Consider the following 12,612-nt stretch of genomic DNA (forward strand, 5'->3'; position numbering starts at 1 on the left):
ATGTTTCCTTCTGTGTAGTTCAGCTTTCGTATTACTTAGCATTTCAGTTTTGGGGAGCAAGGCTATATAATATGCTTGGTAGATGTTTCAGGCTCTACTGATTTCAAAGCTAGAAGCCTCTACTTTATAGCAAGATTAACTCGTGAGGTTTATCCAGTTTTCTATCAGTGTCAGAAGCACAGGTGGGGCAAAACATGTGACATAAAAAAACCACATACAAACATTCCCTCAATGATTACTCTGCTGTGTAGCTCTTTGAGGGTTGATTTCCTTCTCTGTCAAGTGAAAGGAGAAATGATTGAAGGCATGTTGTTTTAGGAGAGGACACTGATGTGGAAGTGACACCCCTGGTTGCAGAGGAAAAGGTTTCCTTTGGCCTTCACATAGCTAGCTCCTCCCTCACCAGTGTTGCTGACATCAGAAACATTTACAACGAGGTGGACAGCCGCCTGATCGCCAAGGAGGTATGCCTCCCAGTGTCACTTGTTTCCCCCTTTTGGAATCATGATCTCATTGCTTGCTCCAGCTTCCAGTGCTTAAGTGAACACTAATTCACGTTTGTGCATGTGTAGGCAGATGCACACAGGTGTGCTTCCTATGTCATTGGTTAAGTATCCTATGCCTCCCCACTCATTAGCATCCCCTGATACTAAACATTTGGTTTATAATTTTCAGAGAAGAAAGTAGGTGCTCCTCAACCTTCATGGTAGAGCAGGAACAAATAGAATATTTTAAAAACCTTTGTGACACTGACGACACTATTGAGCTTCCCTTTACCGAGTGCTACTGGCCCCCTGACTTCATTCTGTAAGTTGCTGTGTTTATTTTAAATAGCAAATTTGCAGAGCAGCAAGCAGATGCATTTGGAGATGAAGATGCCGTTAGATTTACTATTTCCTCATTCCTGCATAAAGAGCTCTTTTGCTTACCACTGATGAATTTGGGCTAATTTATTTACATTTCTCTCCACCCTAACAGAGGACCACCTCTCTTACTGAGGAAGAGGGATCAGGGATTAGATTCCATTGAGCACCAAAGCTGTGCCTTACTAGCAGAGCACCTTCTGATGGAGGATGCCAGGATTCCCAGGACTTGTAGAGGCTGGACAACCCTAGACTGGGAAGGAGGCAGCCTGGCCTTTGTTGTTCTCGTCCACCTCCATTTGTCCTCAGGTCCTTCTTGCCCTCGATAACTGTTGACTGTGAGCATGTGGAACATGGGTGCAACTGTGTAACTGAAGCTGCTCCCCGGTGATTAAACCACAGCCTGGGAGGCAGGACATGTGAACCTGAATTCTGGTTTTAGTCCCTTTGACATTGGTTCAATCATTGCTCATTCTCTGACCTTCACTTACCAGCACTGGGCCAGGCTTCGGGGTGCCTGCCACCCAGGAGCTCATGAACAAGACCTGTTTTTCCCCAGGAAAGTTTCTTAGGACTGATTGTTTTCAATTTCTCTAGATGAACATTTCATCCCGTGACAATGCCATGCCCGTGTTCCTGCTAAGAAATTGTGCTGACCACCTCTCAGGCTGTCTTCGAACCATTGGAGCTGTGGCTGTGGGCCAACTTGGTAGGTCAGGACCTGAACCTTCTTTGGAAAGAAGGCTTGAGACTGACAGTACTCATGCAGGTGGGAATTCTGAGCGGCAGGTGGCATGGAGAGTGTTGGGGAGTCAGAACGGTGAGAGCTAACTGGGGAGTTGACCCTGCCAGAAAGTTGGCCTCCCACCTTGCATAGGTGTCAGTTCACTAAGCTACTAACCAGGCTGGCATCTATGCACAAGGGAGTCCATCTAGTGAGCACAGTGGTGCCTTTTGACAGAAGCAATGGGAATTGTGCAAGAGCAAAGCAGTGAGTTGGTGCAAGGATCTAATCCCTCAGGATCCAAGAGCAGACAAGAGCCAGCGGCCGTCAGAGTAGCCAGAAAACTGAAGCTCAGAGGGCCTCTGGCTCCTCTGGCACTCTGGACTGAGTTACAGGGCAGCACTCTGGAACCCCCTGAACTGTTTCAGCTTTCTGGTGACCCAGAAAGGACTCAGCCCAGGATCCTTAGTGACATAAGGCCTCCAAAGCCTTCCTCTTCACATGTCTCCTGTGCACAGGCCCCTTTGCTGTGAGTGGCCATGACAGCATGCTGCCAGGGGCCTTGCCTTGCCATCAAGCTGTGGTACTGATGGAATGCCCTTTTGTGCTGCTCAGGAGTAAGGGTGTTCCACTCCAGCCCTGCTGCGAGCAGCCTGGACTTCATTGGTGGGCCTGCCATTCTCCTGGGCCTCATTTCCTTAGCGATGGATGACCATACCATGTATGCGGCTGTGAAAGTCCTGCACTCGGTCCTGACCAGCAACACCATGTGTGACCACCTAATGCAGCATATCTGTGGGTACCAGGTAATCCCGCCTTCCCATCAAAGCCTGTGACTCCTCAGGTGGCTGTCATCCCCAAGGAGCAGGGAGGAGCCCCAGTGTTCCCAGGGGGCATTCCCTCCAGCATGACTTCTGGAGAAGGGAAGCTGAATGGCTCCTGGGGTCCTGACCCTAGTGTTTAATTTGACATTTGACACTTATTTGGAAAACCAGTGGGCCTGAATGTATGACTTTTCTCAAGCAACTTTCAGCCATCCTAATTATGTCTTGGTGGTAAGTGGGGAGTGGTCAGATTTTAGATGTATTCAGGAGCTGACCAGAACACTCTAAAAAGATACTGAGTATTTGCTGTTCACAATTGTCTTAGTCTGTTTTGGCTGCTAGAAGAGAATAGCATAGACTGGGTGGTTTTCAAATAACAGAAATTTATTTTCTTAGAGTTCTGGAGGCATGGAAGTCCAAGATCAGGGTGCTGGCAAGGTCAGGTTATGTGAGGGCCCTCTTTAGAATTGCAGATGGCCAACTTCTCATTATATCCTCATAAGGCAGAGAGCAGACAGAGGAAGCAAGCTCTCTGTGACTTATAAGAGCACTAATTTCATTCATGAGGGCTGCACTCTTACAACCTCATCCAAACCTAATTATATCCCAAAAGACCCACCTCTAAAGATTATCATATTGGGGAATAGGGTTTCAACATGCCAGTTTTGAGAGGACACAAACATTCAGTCCATAACAACAAACAGTGCTTCCCAGTGATACACAGAAAGAGGATTCTGTGAGGACAGAGAGGGGGAGTGGACTGTGTCAGCTGGCACAGAGAGTAGATGGGTAAGAGGAGCCAAGAATCCAGATGAAATGGATGAGAACTCAGGTGCCAATAGATGGTTAGGCAGCCGGACTCTGGTGTGACTGAAGTCAACAAATACGAGGCTAGGTGGGATCTATCTTATTAGTCTCGAGTTGGGTGTGGCCACTGGGACCCCAGGGCCTCCCTGGTATGGATGCTTGCATGTTGTTAGCTTTATGGGGCCCCGGCACAGTAGAATGGCATATCTGGTAGCCACGGCCTGAAGTGATGCTGGGTGTGACTGGGCTCCTGGTGGCTTCCTGGTGATACTGCAGCATTTATGGGATGGCTATGAAGGCAGGATCCAGTAAAGAAAATTGAGAACAAGCAACTCAGAAATGCAGGAGGGAACCAGGAAAGAGTGGCATTCTGGAAACCCTGAGGAAGAGATTCAGGAGGCAGCAGAGGGTCCCTAGTCAGACGTCAGGTTGCAGGTACAGAAAAGTGGATACTGGTGGGAAGGCAGCCACAGACGTTGGTTGTTTTTCTTCTGAGATCAAGGAAACCAAGGAGGTCGCCCCAGAGAGCACAAGGTTTTCAGACTGGGCTGACCACGGGTGCTGGTGGGAACCAGCACATGAAGGAGAGAGAGCTCTAAGGATGCTTTCATGAGGAAATTGCTTTGTGTTTTAACCTTTTCAGATACTGGCATTTCTCCTGAGGAAAAAGACCTCTCTCTTGAACCACCGCACTTTTCAGCTGATCCTCTCCATTGCTGGTACTGCAGAACTGGGCTTCGGGCCATCTACTGTCACCAACTTTGGTGTCTTCCAGCACATCCTCTGCAATTTTGAGGTAATCTGGAGACTGGCTATTAGCCCTAAAGGACCGTGTGTGTGTGTGTGTGTGTGTGTGTGTGTGTGTGTGTGTGTGTACATGTGTCTCTAAACCCAGCAGATCAGCTTCCTCGTTAGTCATAACAGTAGTGAGAGGGAAAATCTCAAAGGCTTTGGAAGCCAGGCTTTGGAACCCAGAGGCCCTGGGTTACAATGAAATCCTGCCACCGGTGGGCTCTGTGGTCTTGGACAAGTCTCTTGATTTCTCCAAGTTCCAGTCCTCTTGTGTGTGGAGAATATCATCGCTCCTTCACAGGCTGGTGTGGGGATCAAAGCACATGGTATCTGGGAAAGGATTTAAAAATGGTAGAGAACCATATACATGAGGGTGTAAAGACATATATCCAGATTCCTTTGGATGGTGCTTTGCTGTTTACAAATGCTCATTTAAAGTAATGGCTGATTGGTGCTGAGGGCATGCTCGAGGCTGAGGGGTATTGCACAGAACTTTAGGTGCATTGATCCATTCACACAGCATCGTTTACTGAGTGCTTACTGGGATTGGACACTGGTGGTGTTCTGGAGGCATGATGATAACCAGGACCCAGCCTCTCCACACAGCCACCTGAGCCCAGGACACAGAAAAGTGGCACTACAATGTGCTAGATGCCACAGTGAGGTGAGCACATGGCATCTGAGAGTGGGAGTGAGAGAACAGTCAGTTCTGATTTCTGGATCAGGAACTGTGGGGCTGAGCCTGGCAGAATGCATTCAGTGGGAGAACATTCCAGGTGGACTGCAGGCTATGTGCATACCTGTAGGGATGACAGCAGCCATTGGGAGAGCAAGCGTCTTGGAAGGTCCTGCAAGGGTGTTTGTTGCAGGAAGAGGTGAGGCTGGAGGGACAGGGAGAGAAGACAGGCTGCAGATGCCAAGCTGTACAACATGCACTTTAACTGGAGTCTGTGCAAGTTGTTTGAACACTGATTTTCTTAATGAAAAATAGTATGTGCCTTTATAGAATATTCTAAATTATAAAAAAGCAAGGGAAAGACCCTTATTTCTGCAATCCAGACTAATGTTGTCAACTTTGAATGCCTCCCTTTTTTGTACTTTCTATATATAATATATATGCATTTTTGTAGTCATGGTAGTATCATAGTGTAGGTATGTCCTGCCTTTTGTCACATAACACAAACATTTAAAAAATTTTATGACCAAGTCTTACAAGTGTTATCCTAAGTTCAAAATGCAGTCTATCTTGTAGAGAGTTCCTGGTTCCTTCACCATTCCTGTATTGTTAAATTCTTAGATTACCCCTCTATGTTGTTGTTATGAATGAATGTATCATAGGTAGCCCTTTAGTGCCTACATTTCCCCCACTTTTAAAAATATTTCCTTAGAACAAATGATCAAAGTTGAATTAGGATAAGGCTTTATAATCAATTTTCAGAATGGTGATAAGTTTTGCTAAACTGCTGATTCCTGAGAATGCTAACTAATGAATGATACGTTAGAATTTTATCTTAGGCCTATTACTCTGGTGACAAGGGTGCCAGGCAGGGAGATTGGTCATAAGATTCAGAAATCCAGGTAAAGATTTTGAAACCTGAATTGTAGAAAAGGCAGAGGGATAAAGAGGAGGATCAGTAAGGATCATAATAAATCTCAATCAAATTAGCAGTGATTTATAACTGAGTGATGAGGAAAACACTAAATATCAAAATACTGTTGGGGGAGAGTGCTGCCGAAAGCTGGACTTAGAGGGAAATTTATAGCCATCAATTAGATTATAAGAAAAGAGAACATTTTAAATTAATGAACAGAGCCTTCAGATCAACAAGTTAGAACAACCAAAGCAAACAAACAGGAAAATGCTAAAAGGGCCCAAACAAAAACAAGCAAACAAAAACAAACTTCACAGAAAGGAAGAGGGAAAAAATAAAGATGAGAACATAAGTTAAATAGGAAAGAAGCACACACAGAAGGGATCAACAAGGCTAGAAACCATCTCATAAAACAGACAAATCTGTTGGGATTGGAAAAGCAAAAAAAGACAGGAGGCACAACTAAATTATCCTGGGAAGGAGAGAGAAAAATGACTATGGAGAAATGAGCAATCAGAAAGGTAACAAGAGAATAGGATCTGAGACTTTGTGCCTATAAGTGGGAATATTTAGCTCATTTGAACAATCTCCAGGAAAATCTGAGTTTTCAAAGCTCACTCAAAAAAAAGAAAAACTCAAATGGTCTCATAACCATCAAACAAATGGACTCATCGGTTTAAAAACTTACAACCAAGCAACACTCACAGAGAAAGTCCATACCCAGGGCATCTGTAGGAAAGCTCTACCAGTCAGGAAATGGGTATTCCAGCCTTATAAACTCTTCCAGAAAACTGAAAAGGGAGCATTCTAGCTTATTTTATGAGCTGATCTTGGCACCAGAACCAAAAGAGGACAGCACAGGAAATGAAAAAGTACAGGCCAGTCTTACTCACAAATGTACTACAAAAATCCTGAATAAAACATTAGCTCATTGAATCAGTTCAGGATGAATGTCATGGACCTGGATCTGAAGGTAGACGAAAGGGCTGTGCAGGAAGCCAGCAAGACCTGGAATGTGCATGCCAGGAAAGGAGGTGAGCACAGTGGCCCCACAGCACTGGTAAACATGACAGCATGCCTTGGCTGCACAGCCACACCTTCTGAGATGCTGTGGTCATGCTCAGGCAGCTTGGCTCCAAGGCGTCCTTTCTCCAGCCAGGAATGACCTGTGCAGGAACCCATCACGCTCCCACTGCTTGGCCTTGGAATGACTCACTTACCCCCTCCCTGAGCAAACTCTCCCCTTAGGTAAGCAGGTGCTTTTAAAGCTGGGGTTAAGAAAACAAGGAACCAATAAAAACCAGGAGTTAAAAAAATGAGTGAAACAAAATAAAATGAAATTTAAAGATTCGGAGCAGAGAATTTCAAAAAGAAGAGAAGTTTCCCAAATGTCTGCCTATATCAGGTAAAGTAAGGGCAGGGAGGTGAACACTGTATTTAGAGTTAACTTGGAGGTCAGTCAGAGGTCACTGATAGACTCAGTGGTAAGTAAATAGTGTGGTCAGAAGTGAGGTAGAGTGGAGAGGAGGATGGCAGAGAGTAAGTCAGTGGGATATTGGAGAAGAAAGGAAGAAAGGAAAAAGTAGAAGGGAGGGAATTTCAAGACTTAAGATAGAGTCTTGGGTCTGATAGCAATTCTGAGAAGGAAGCAGTGAAAAAAGATGGTTTAGAGGAACCAAGATGGCAGCATGAGCAGGGTGGTAGAAATCTTCTCCCAAAACCATATATATTTTTGAAAATACAACTACGCCTAACAGAGAGACCAGAAGATATAGTACAACAGTCAGGCTACATCTACATCTGCAAGAACTCAGCATCTCACAAAGGGGGTAAGATACAAAGCCGTGATCTGGCGGGACCTGAGCGCTCCCCCTGCTCCAGCTTATCAGTGGAAGGGAAAGAATCAGAGTGGGGAGGAAGTGGAAGCACAGGACTGCTAAATAACTAGCCCTGGTGATCTGCACTGGGGGCACAGACACACATTGCCTGGTGTACCGGATATTAGAGAAATGGAAAAGCAAAATCTGAGATGGAGACTGGGAGCGGGTCCCCACAGCTGGCTCACCTGGGACAAAATGAAAGTGACTGCTTTTTGAAAGTCTTAAAGGGACAGGGACTTCACAGCTGGATGGACTTGTCCCAGCACACTCAGTTCAGCAGGCTGGGAATCCTAAGGAACTTCAGGTGCCCTAACTCCCTGAGTGACAGTGCAGCTCTGAAGCCCCTCTCTGTGATAAGCAGCCTGCCATTCATTCCCACCAGCCGGCACAGCCCTGCCTCAGCGGCGGAGCAGCAGGAGAGTGGCCCCGCCCACATCAACCACCTAGAGTCTCCTCCCAGCACACAGCTACCCGGGCCAGACCCAGAGGCTGCCGCTCATGCACAGCTACCTGGCACAGATAGAGGAGACTGGGTCAAGGCATGAAGGGGCACTGTTCTCACAGGAGAGCATACCCGGGGCACCTGGCATTCCCACAGGGCTCTAGGCTACCCCAAAGGCTGCTCTGGCATGGCAGCTCAGGAGGTTAACCCAGAGGCTGCTCCCTGTGTGCAGGTAACTGACACAGGCAGCGGAGAAGGGCAAGGTGACCAGCAAGCAGGAAGGAACTTTGTTCTCCCAGCTGACACACATGCCACCTGCCTATGACTAGTTCTCTCACCATAAAAAGGTAGAAGAATTTGGTCTAGTCAAGAATCACCCACGCAACCTCTGACAGAGGGCCTGGGGAGATAGATATAACCAATCTTCCTGAAAAAGAATTCAAAATAAAGGTCATAACCATGCTGATGGACCTGCAGAGAAATATGCAAGAGCTATGGGATGAAGTCAGGAGGGAGATTACAGAAATGAAACAATCTCTGGAAGGACTTAAGAGCAGACTGGATGAGGTGCAAGAGATTGTTAATGGAGCAGAAATCAGAGAACAGGAATACAGAAAAGCTGAGGCAGAGAGAGATAAAAGGATATCCAGGAATGAAAGAACATTAAGAGAACTGTGTGACCAATCCAAATGGAAAAATATTCACATTACAGGGGTACCAGAAGAAGAAGAGAGAGAAAAATGGATAGAAAGTGTCTTTGAAGAAATAATTGCTGAAAGCTTCCACAAACTGGGGGAGAAAATAGTCTCTCAGACCATGGAAGCCCACAGATCTCACAACACAAGGGACCTAAGGAGGACAACACCAAGACATATAATAATTAAAATGGCAAGATCAAAGACAAGGACAGAGTATTAAAGGCAGCCAGAGAGAGAAAAGAGGTCACCTACAAATGAAAACCCATCAGTCTATCATCAGACTTCTCAACAGAAACTTTACAGGCCAGAAAAGAATGGCATGATATATTTAATGCAATGAAACAGAAGGGCCTTGAACCAAGAATACTGTATCCAGCATGATTATCATTTAAATAGAAGGAGGGATTTAAAAATTCCCAGACAAGCAAAAATAGAAGGAATTTGATTCCCACAAACCACCTCTACAGGGTATCTTAAAGGGACTGCTCTAGATGGAAGCGCTACTAAGGCTAAATAGATGTCACCAGAGAAAATAAAATCACAGCAAAGAAAGCAGACCAACCAAATACTAACTAAAGGCAAAAATAAAATCAATTATTCACAAAAGCAGTCAAAGGAAACACAAAAAAGTACAGAATAAAACACCTAACATATAAAGAATGGAGGAGGAGGAATAAGAAGGGAAAGAAATAAAGAATCATCAGACTGTATTTATAATAGCTTAATAAGCTATTAGAAGTTAGATGATTAAATAGTAGAGAAGCTACCCTTGAACCTTCGGTAACCACGAATCTAAAGCCTGCAATGGCAATAAGTACATATCTTTCAATAATCACCCTAAATGTAAATGGACTGAATGCACCAATCAAAAGACACAGAGTAATACAATGGATAAAAAAGCAACACCCATCTATATGCTGCTTACAAGAGACTCACCTCAAATCCAAAGATATACAAAGACTAAAAGTGAAGGGATGGAAAAAAAATATTTCATGCAAACAATGGGGAGAAAAAAAGCAGGTGTTGCAGTACTTATATCAGACAAAATAGACTTCAAAACAAAGACAGTAACAACAGATAAAGAAGGACATTACATAATGGTAAAGGGGTCAGTCCAACAAGAGGATATAAACATTATAAATATATATGCACCCAGTACAGGAGCACTAACATATGTGAAACAAATACCAGAATTAAAGGAGGAAATAGAATGCAATGCATTCATTCTAGGAGTCTTCAACACACCACTCACTCCAAAGGACAATTCAACCAGACAGAAAATAAGTAAGGACACAGAGGCACTGAACCACACACTAGAACAAATGGACCTAACAGACATCTACAGAACTTTACACCCAAAAGCAACAGGATACACATTCTTCTCAAGTGCACATGGAACATTTTCCAGAATAGACCACATACTAGGTGACAAAGAGAGCCTCAGTAAATTCACAAAGATTGAAATTGTACCAACCAGCTTCTCAGACCACAAAGGTATGAAACAAAATTAATTACTCAACAGAAAATGAAAAATCCCACAAGCACATGGAGGCTTAACAACATGCTTCTAAATAATCAATGGAAAAATGACCAAATTAAAATAGAGATCAAGCAATATATGGAGACAAATGACAACAACAGCACAAAGCCCCAACTTTTATTGAAACTGTAAAAATTATGAAACTGTAAAAAGAAGAACAAATGAGGCCCAAAGTCAGTAGAAGGAGGAACATAATAAAGACCAGAGAAGAAATAAATAAAATTGAGAAGAATAAAATAGAAAAAAAATCAATGAAATAAAGAGCTGGTTCTTTGAGAAAATAAACAGAATAGATAAGCCCCTTGCCAGACTTATTAAGAGAAAAAGAGAACCTACACACATAAACAGAATCAGAAAAGAGTAAGGAAAAATCACAATGGACCCCACAGAAATATAAAGAATTGTTAGAGAATACTATGAGAATCTATATGCTAACAAGCTGGAAAACCTAGAATAAATGGCCAACTTCCTAGAAAAATACAACCTTCCAAGACTGACAAAGGAAGAAACAAAATCTAAGCAGACCAATTACCAGCAATGAAATTGAATTGGTAATCAAAAAACTACCCAGGAACAAAATGCCTGGGCCAGATGAATTCACCACTGAATTTTATCAGACATATAGAGAAGACATAATACCCATTCTCTTTAAAGTTTTCCAAAAAATAGAAGAGGAGGGAATACTTCCAAACTCATTGTATGAAGCCAACATCACTCTAATACCAAAACCAGGCAAAGACACAACAAAAAAAGTAAATTACAGACCAATATCCCTGATGAACATACATGCAAAAATACTCAACAAAATATTAGCAAACCAAATTCAAAAATACATCAAGAGGATCATACACCATGATCAAGTGGGATTCATCTCAGGGGTGCAAGGATGGTACAACATTTGAAAATTCATTACCATCATCCACCACATCAACAAAAAGAAGGACAAAAACCAAATGATCATCTCCATAGATGCTGAAAAAGCATTCGATAAAATTCAACATCCATTCATGATAAAAACTCTTAACAAAATGGGTATAGAGGGCAAGTACCTAAACATAATAAAGGCCATATATGACAAACCCACAGCCAACGTCATACTTAACAGCGAGAAGCCAAAAGCTTTTCCTCTAAGATTAAGAACAAGACAGGGATGCCCACTGTCCCCACTGTTACTCAACATAGTACTGGAGGTCCTGGCCATGGCAATCAGACAATCAAAGAAATACAAAGCATCCAGATTGGTAAAGAAGAAGTCAAACTGTCACTATTTGCAGGTTACATGATATTGTACATAAAAAACACTAAAGACTCCACTCCAAAACTACTAGAACTAATATCGGAATTCAGCAAAGTTGCAGGATACAAAATTAATACACAGTAATCTGTTGCTTTCCTATACATTAATGATGAAGTAGCAGAAAGAGAAATCAGGAAAACAATTCCATTCACAATTGCATCAGAAAGAATAAAATACCTAGGAATAAACCTAACCAAGGAAGTGAAAGAACTATACCCTGAAAATTATAAGACACTCTTAAGAGAAATTAAAGAGGACACGAACAAATGGAAACTCATCCCATGCTCTTGGCTAGGAAGAATTAATATTGTCAAAATAGCCATCCTGACTAAAGCAATGTACAAACTCAATGCAATCCCTATCAAAATACTGACAGCATTCTACAACGAACTGGAACAAATAGTTGTAAAATTCTTATGGAACCACCAAAGACTCCGAATAGCCAAAGCAATCCTGAGAAGGAAAAATGAAGCAAGGGGAATCTCCCTTCCCAACTTCAAGCTCTACTACAAAGCCACAGTAATCAAGACAATTTGGTACTAGCACAAGAACAGACCCACATACCAGTGGAACAGAATAGAGAGTCTAGATAGTAACACAAACATATATGGTCAATTAATATACGATAAAGGAGCCACAGATATACAATGGGGAAATGACACCCTCTTCAACAGCTGGTGTTGGCAAAACTGGACACTTACATGTAAGGGAATGAAACTGGATCACTGTCTAACTCCATACACAAAAGTAAACTCAAAATGGATCAAAGACCTGAATGTAAGTCATGAAACCATAAAACCCTTTAAAAAAAAATAGGCAAAAATCTTTTGGACATAAACATGAGTGACTTCTTCATGAACATATCTCCCCAGGCAAGGGAAACAAAAGCAAAGATGAGCAAGTGGGACTATATCAAGCTGAAAAACTTCTGTATAGAAAGGTCACCACCAATAGAACAAAAAGGTATCCTACAGTATGGGAGAATATATTCATAAATGACAGATCCGATAAAGGGTTGACATCCAAAATATATGAAGAGCTCACACACCTCAACAAACAAAAAGCAAATAAGCCAATTAAAAAATGGGCAGAGGAGCTGAACAGACAGTTCTCCAAAGAAGAAATTCAGATGGCCAACAGACACATGAAAAGA

General features: G+C 43.0%; 1 protein-coding gene across 9 annotated transcripts in view; it reads left to right on the forward strand.

Moving 5' to 3' along the window:
* WDFY4 (WDFY family member 4) overlaps positions 1 to 12,612 on the forward strand; it is a 314,583-nt gene that overhangs the window by 106,566 nt on the left and 195,405 nt on the right. For all 9 annotated transcript variants that reach the window (XM_057505763.1, XM_036916603.2, XM_036916599.2 and 6 more), the window contains 4 exons: positions 319 to 464; positions 1,461 to 1,572; positions 2,203 to 2,393; positions 3,862 to 4,014. In XM_057505763.1, coding sequence (XP_057361746.1) covers positions 319 to 464; positions 1,461 to 1,572; positions 2,203 to 2,393; positions 3,862 to 4,014 — 602 coding nt within the window. The remainder of the gene's footprint in view (positions 1 to 318; positions 465 to 1,460; positions 1,573 to 2,202; positions 2,394 to 3,861; positions 4,015 to 12,612) is intronic.

The sequence above is a fragment of the Manis pentadactyla genome, chromosome 8, assembly GCF_030020395.1.
Source record: "Manis pentadactyla isolate mManPen7 chromosome 8, mManPen7.hap1, whole genome shotgun sequence".
In the NCBI taxonomy this organism is placed as follows: domain Eukaryota; kingdom Metazoa; phylum Chordata; class Mammalia; order Pholidota; family Manidae; genus Manis; species Manis pentadactyla.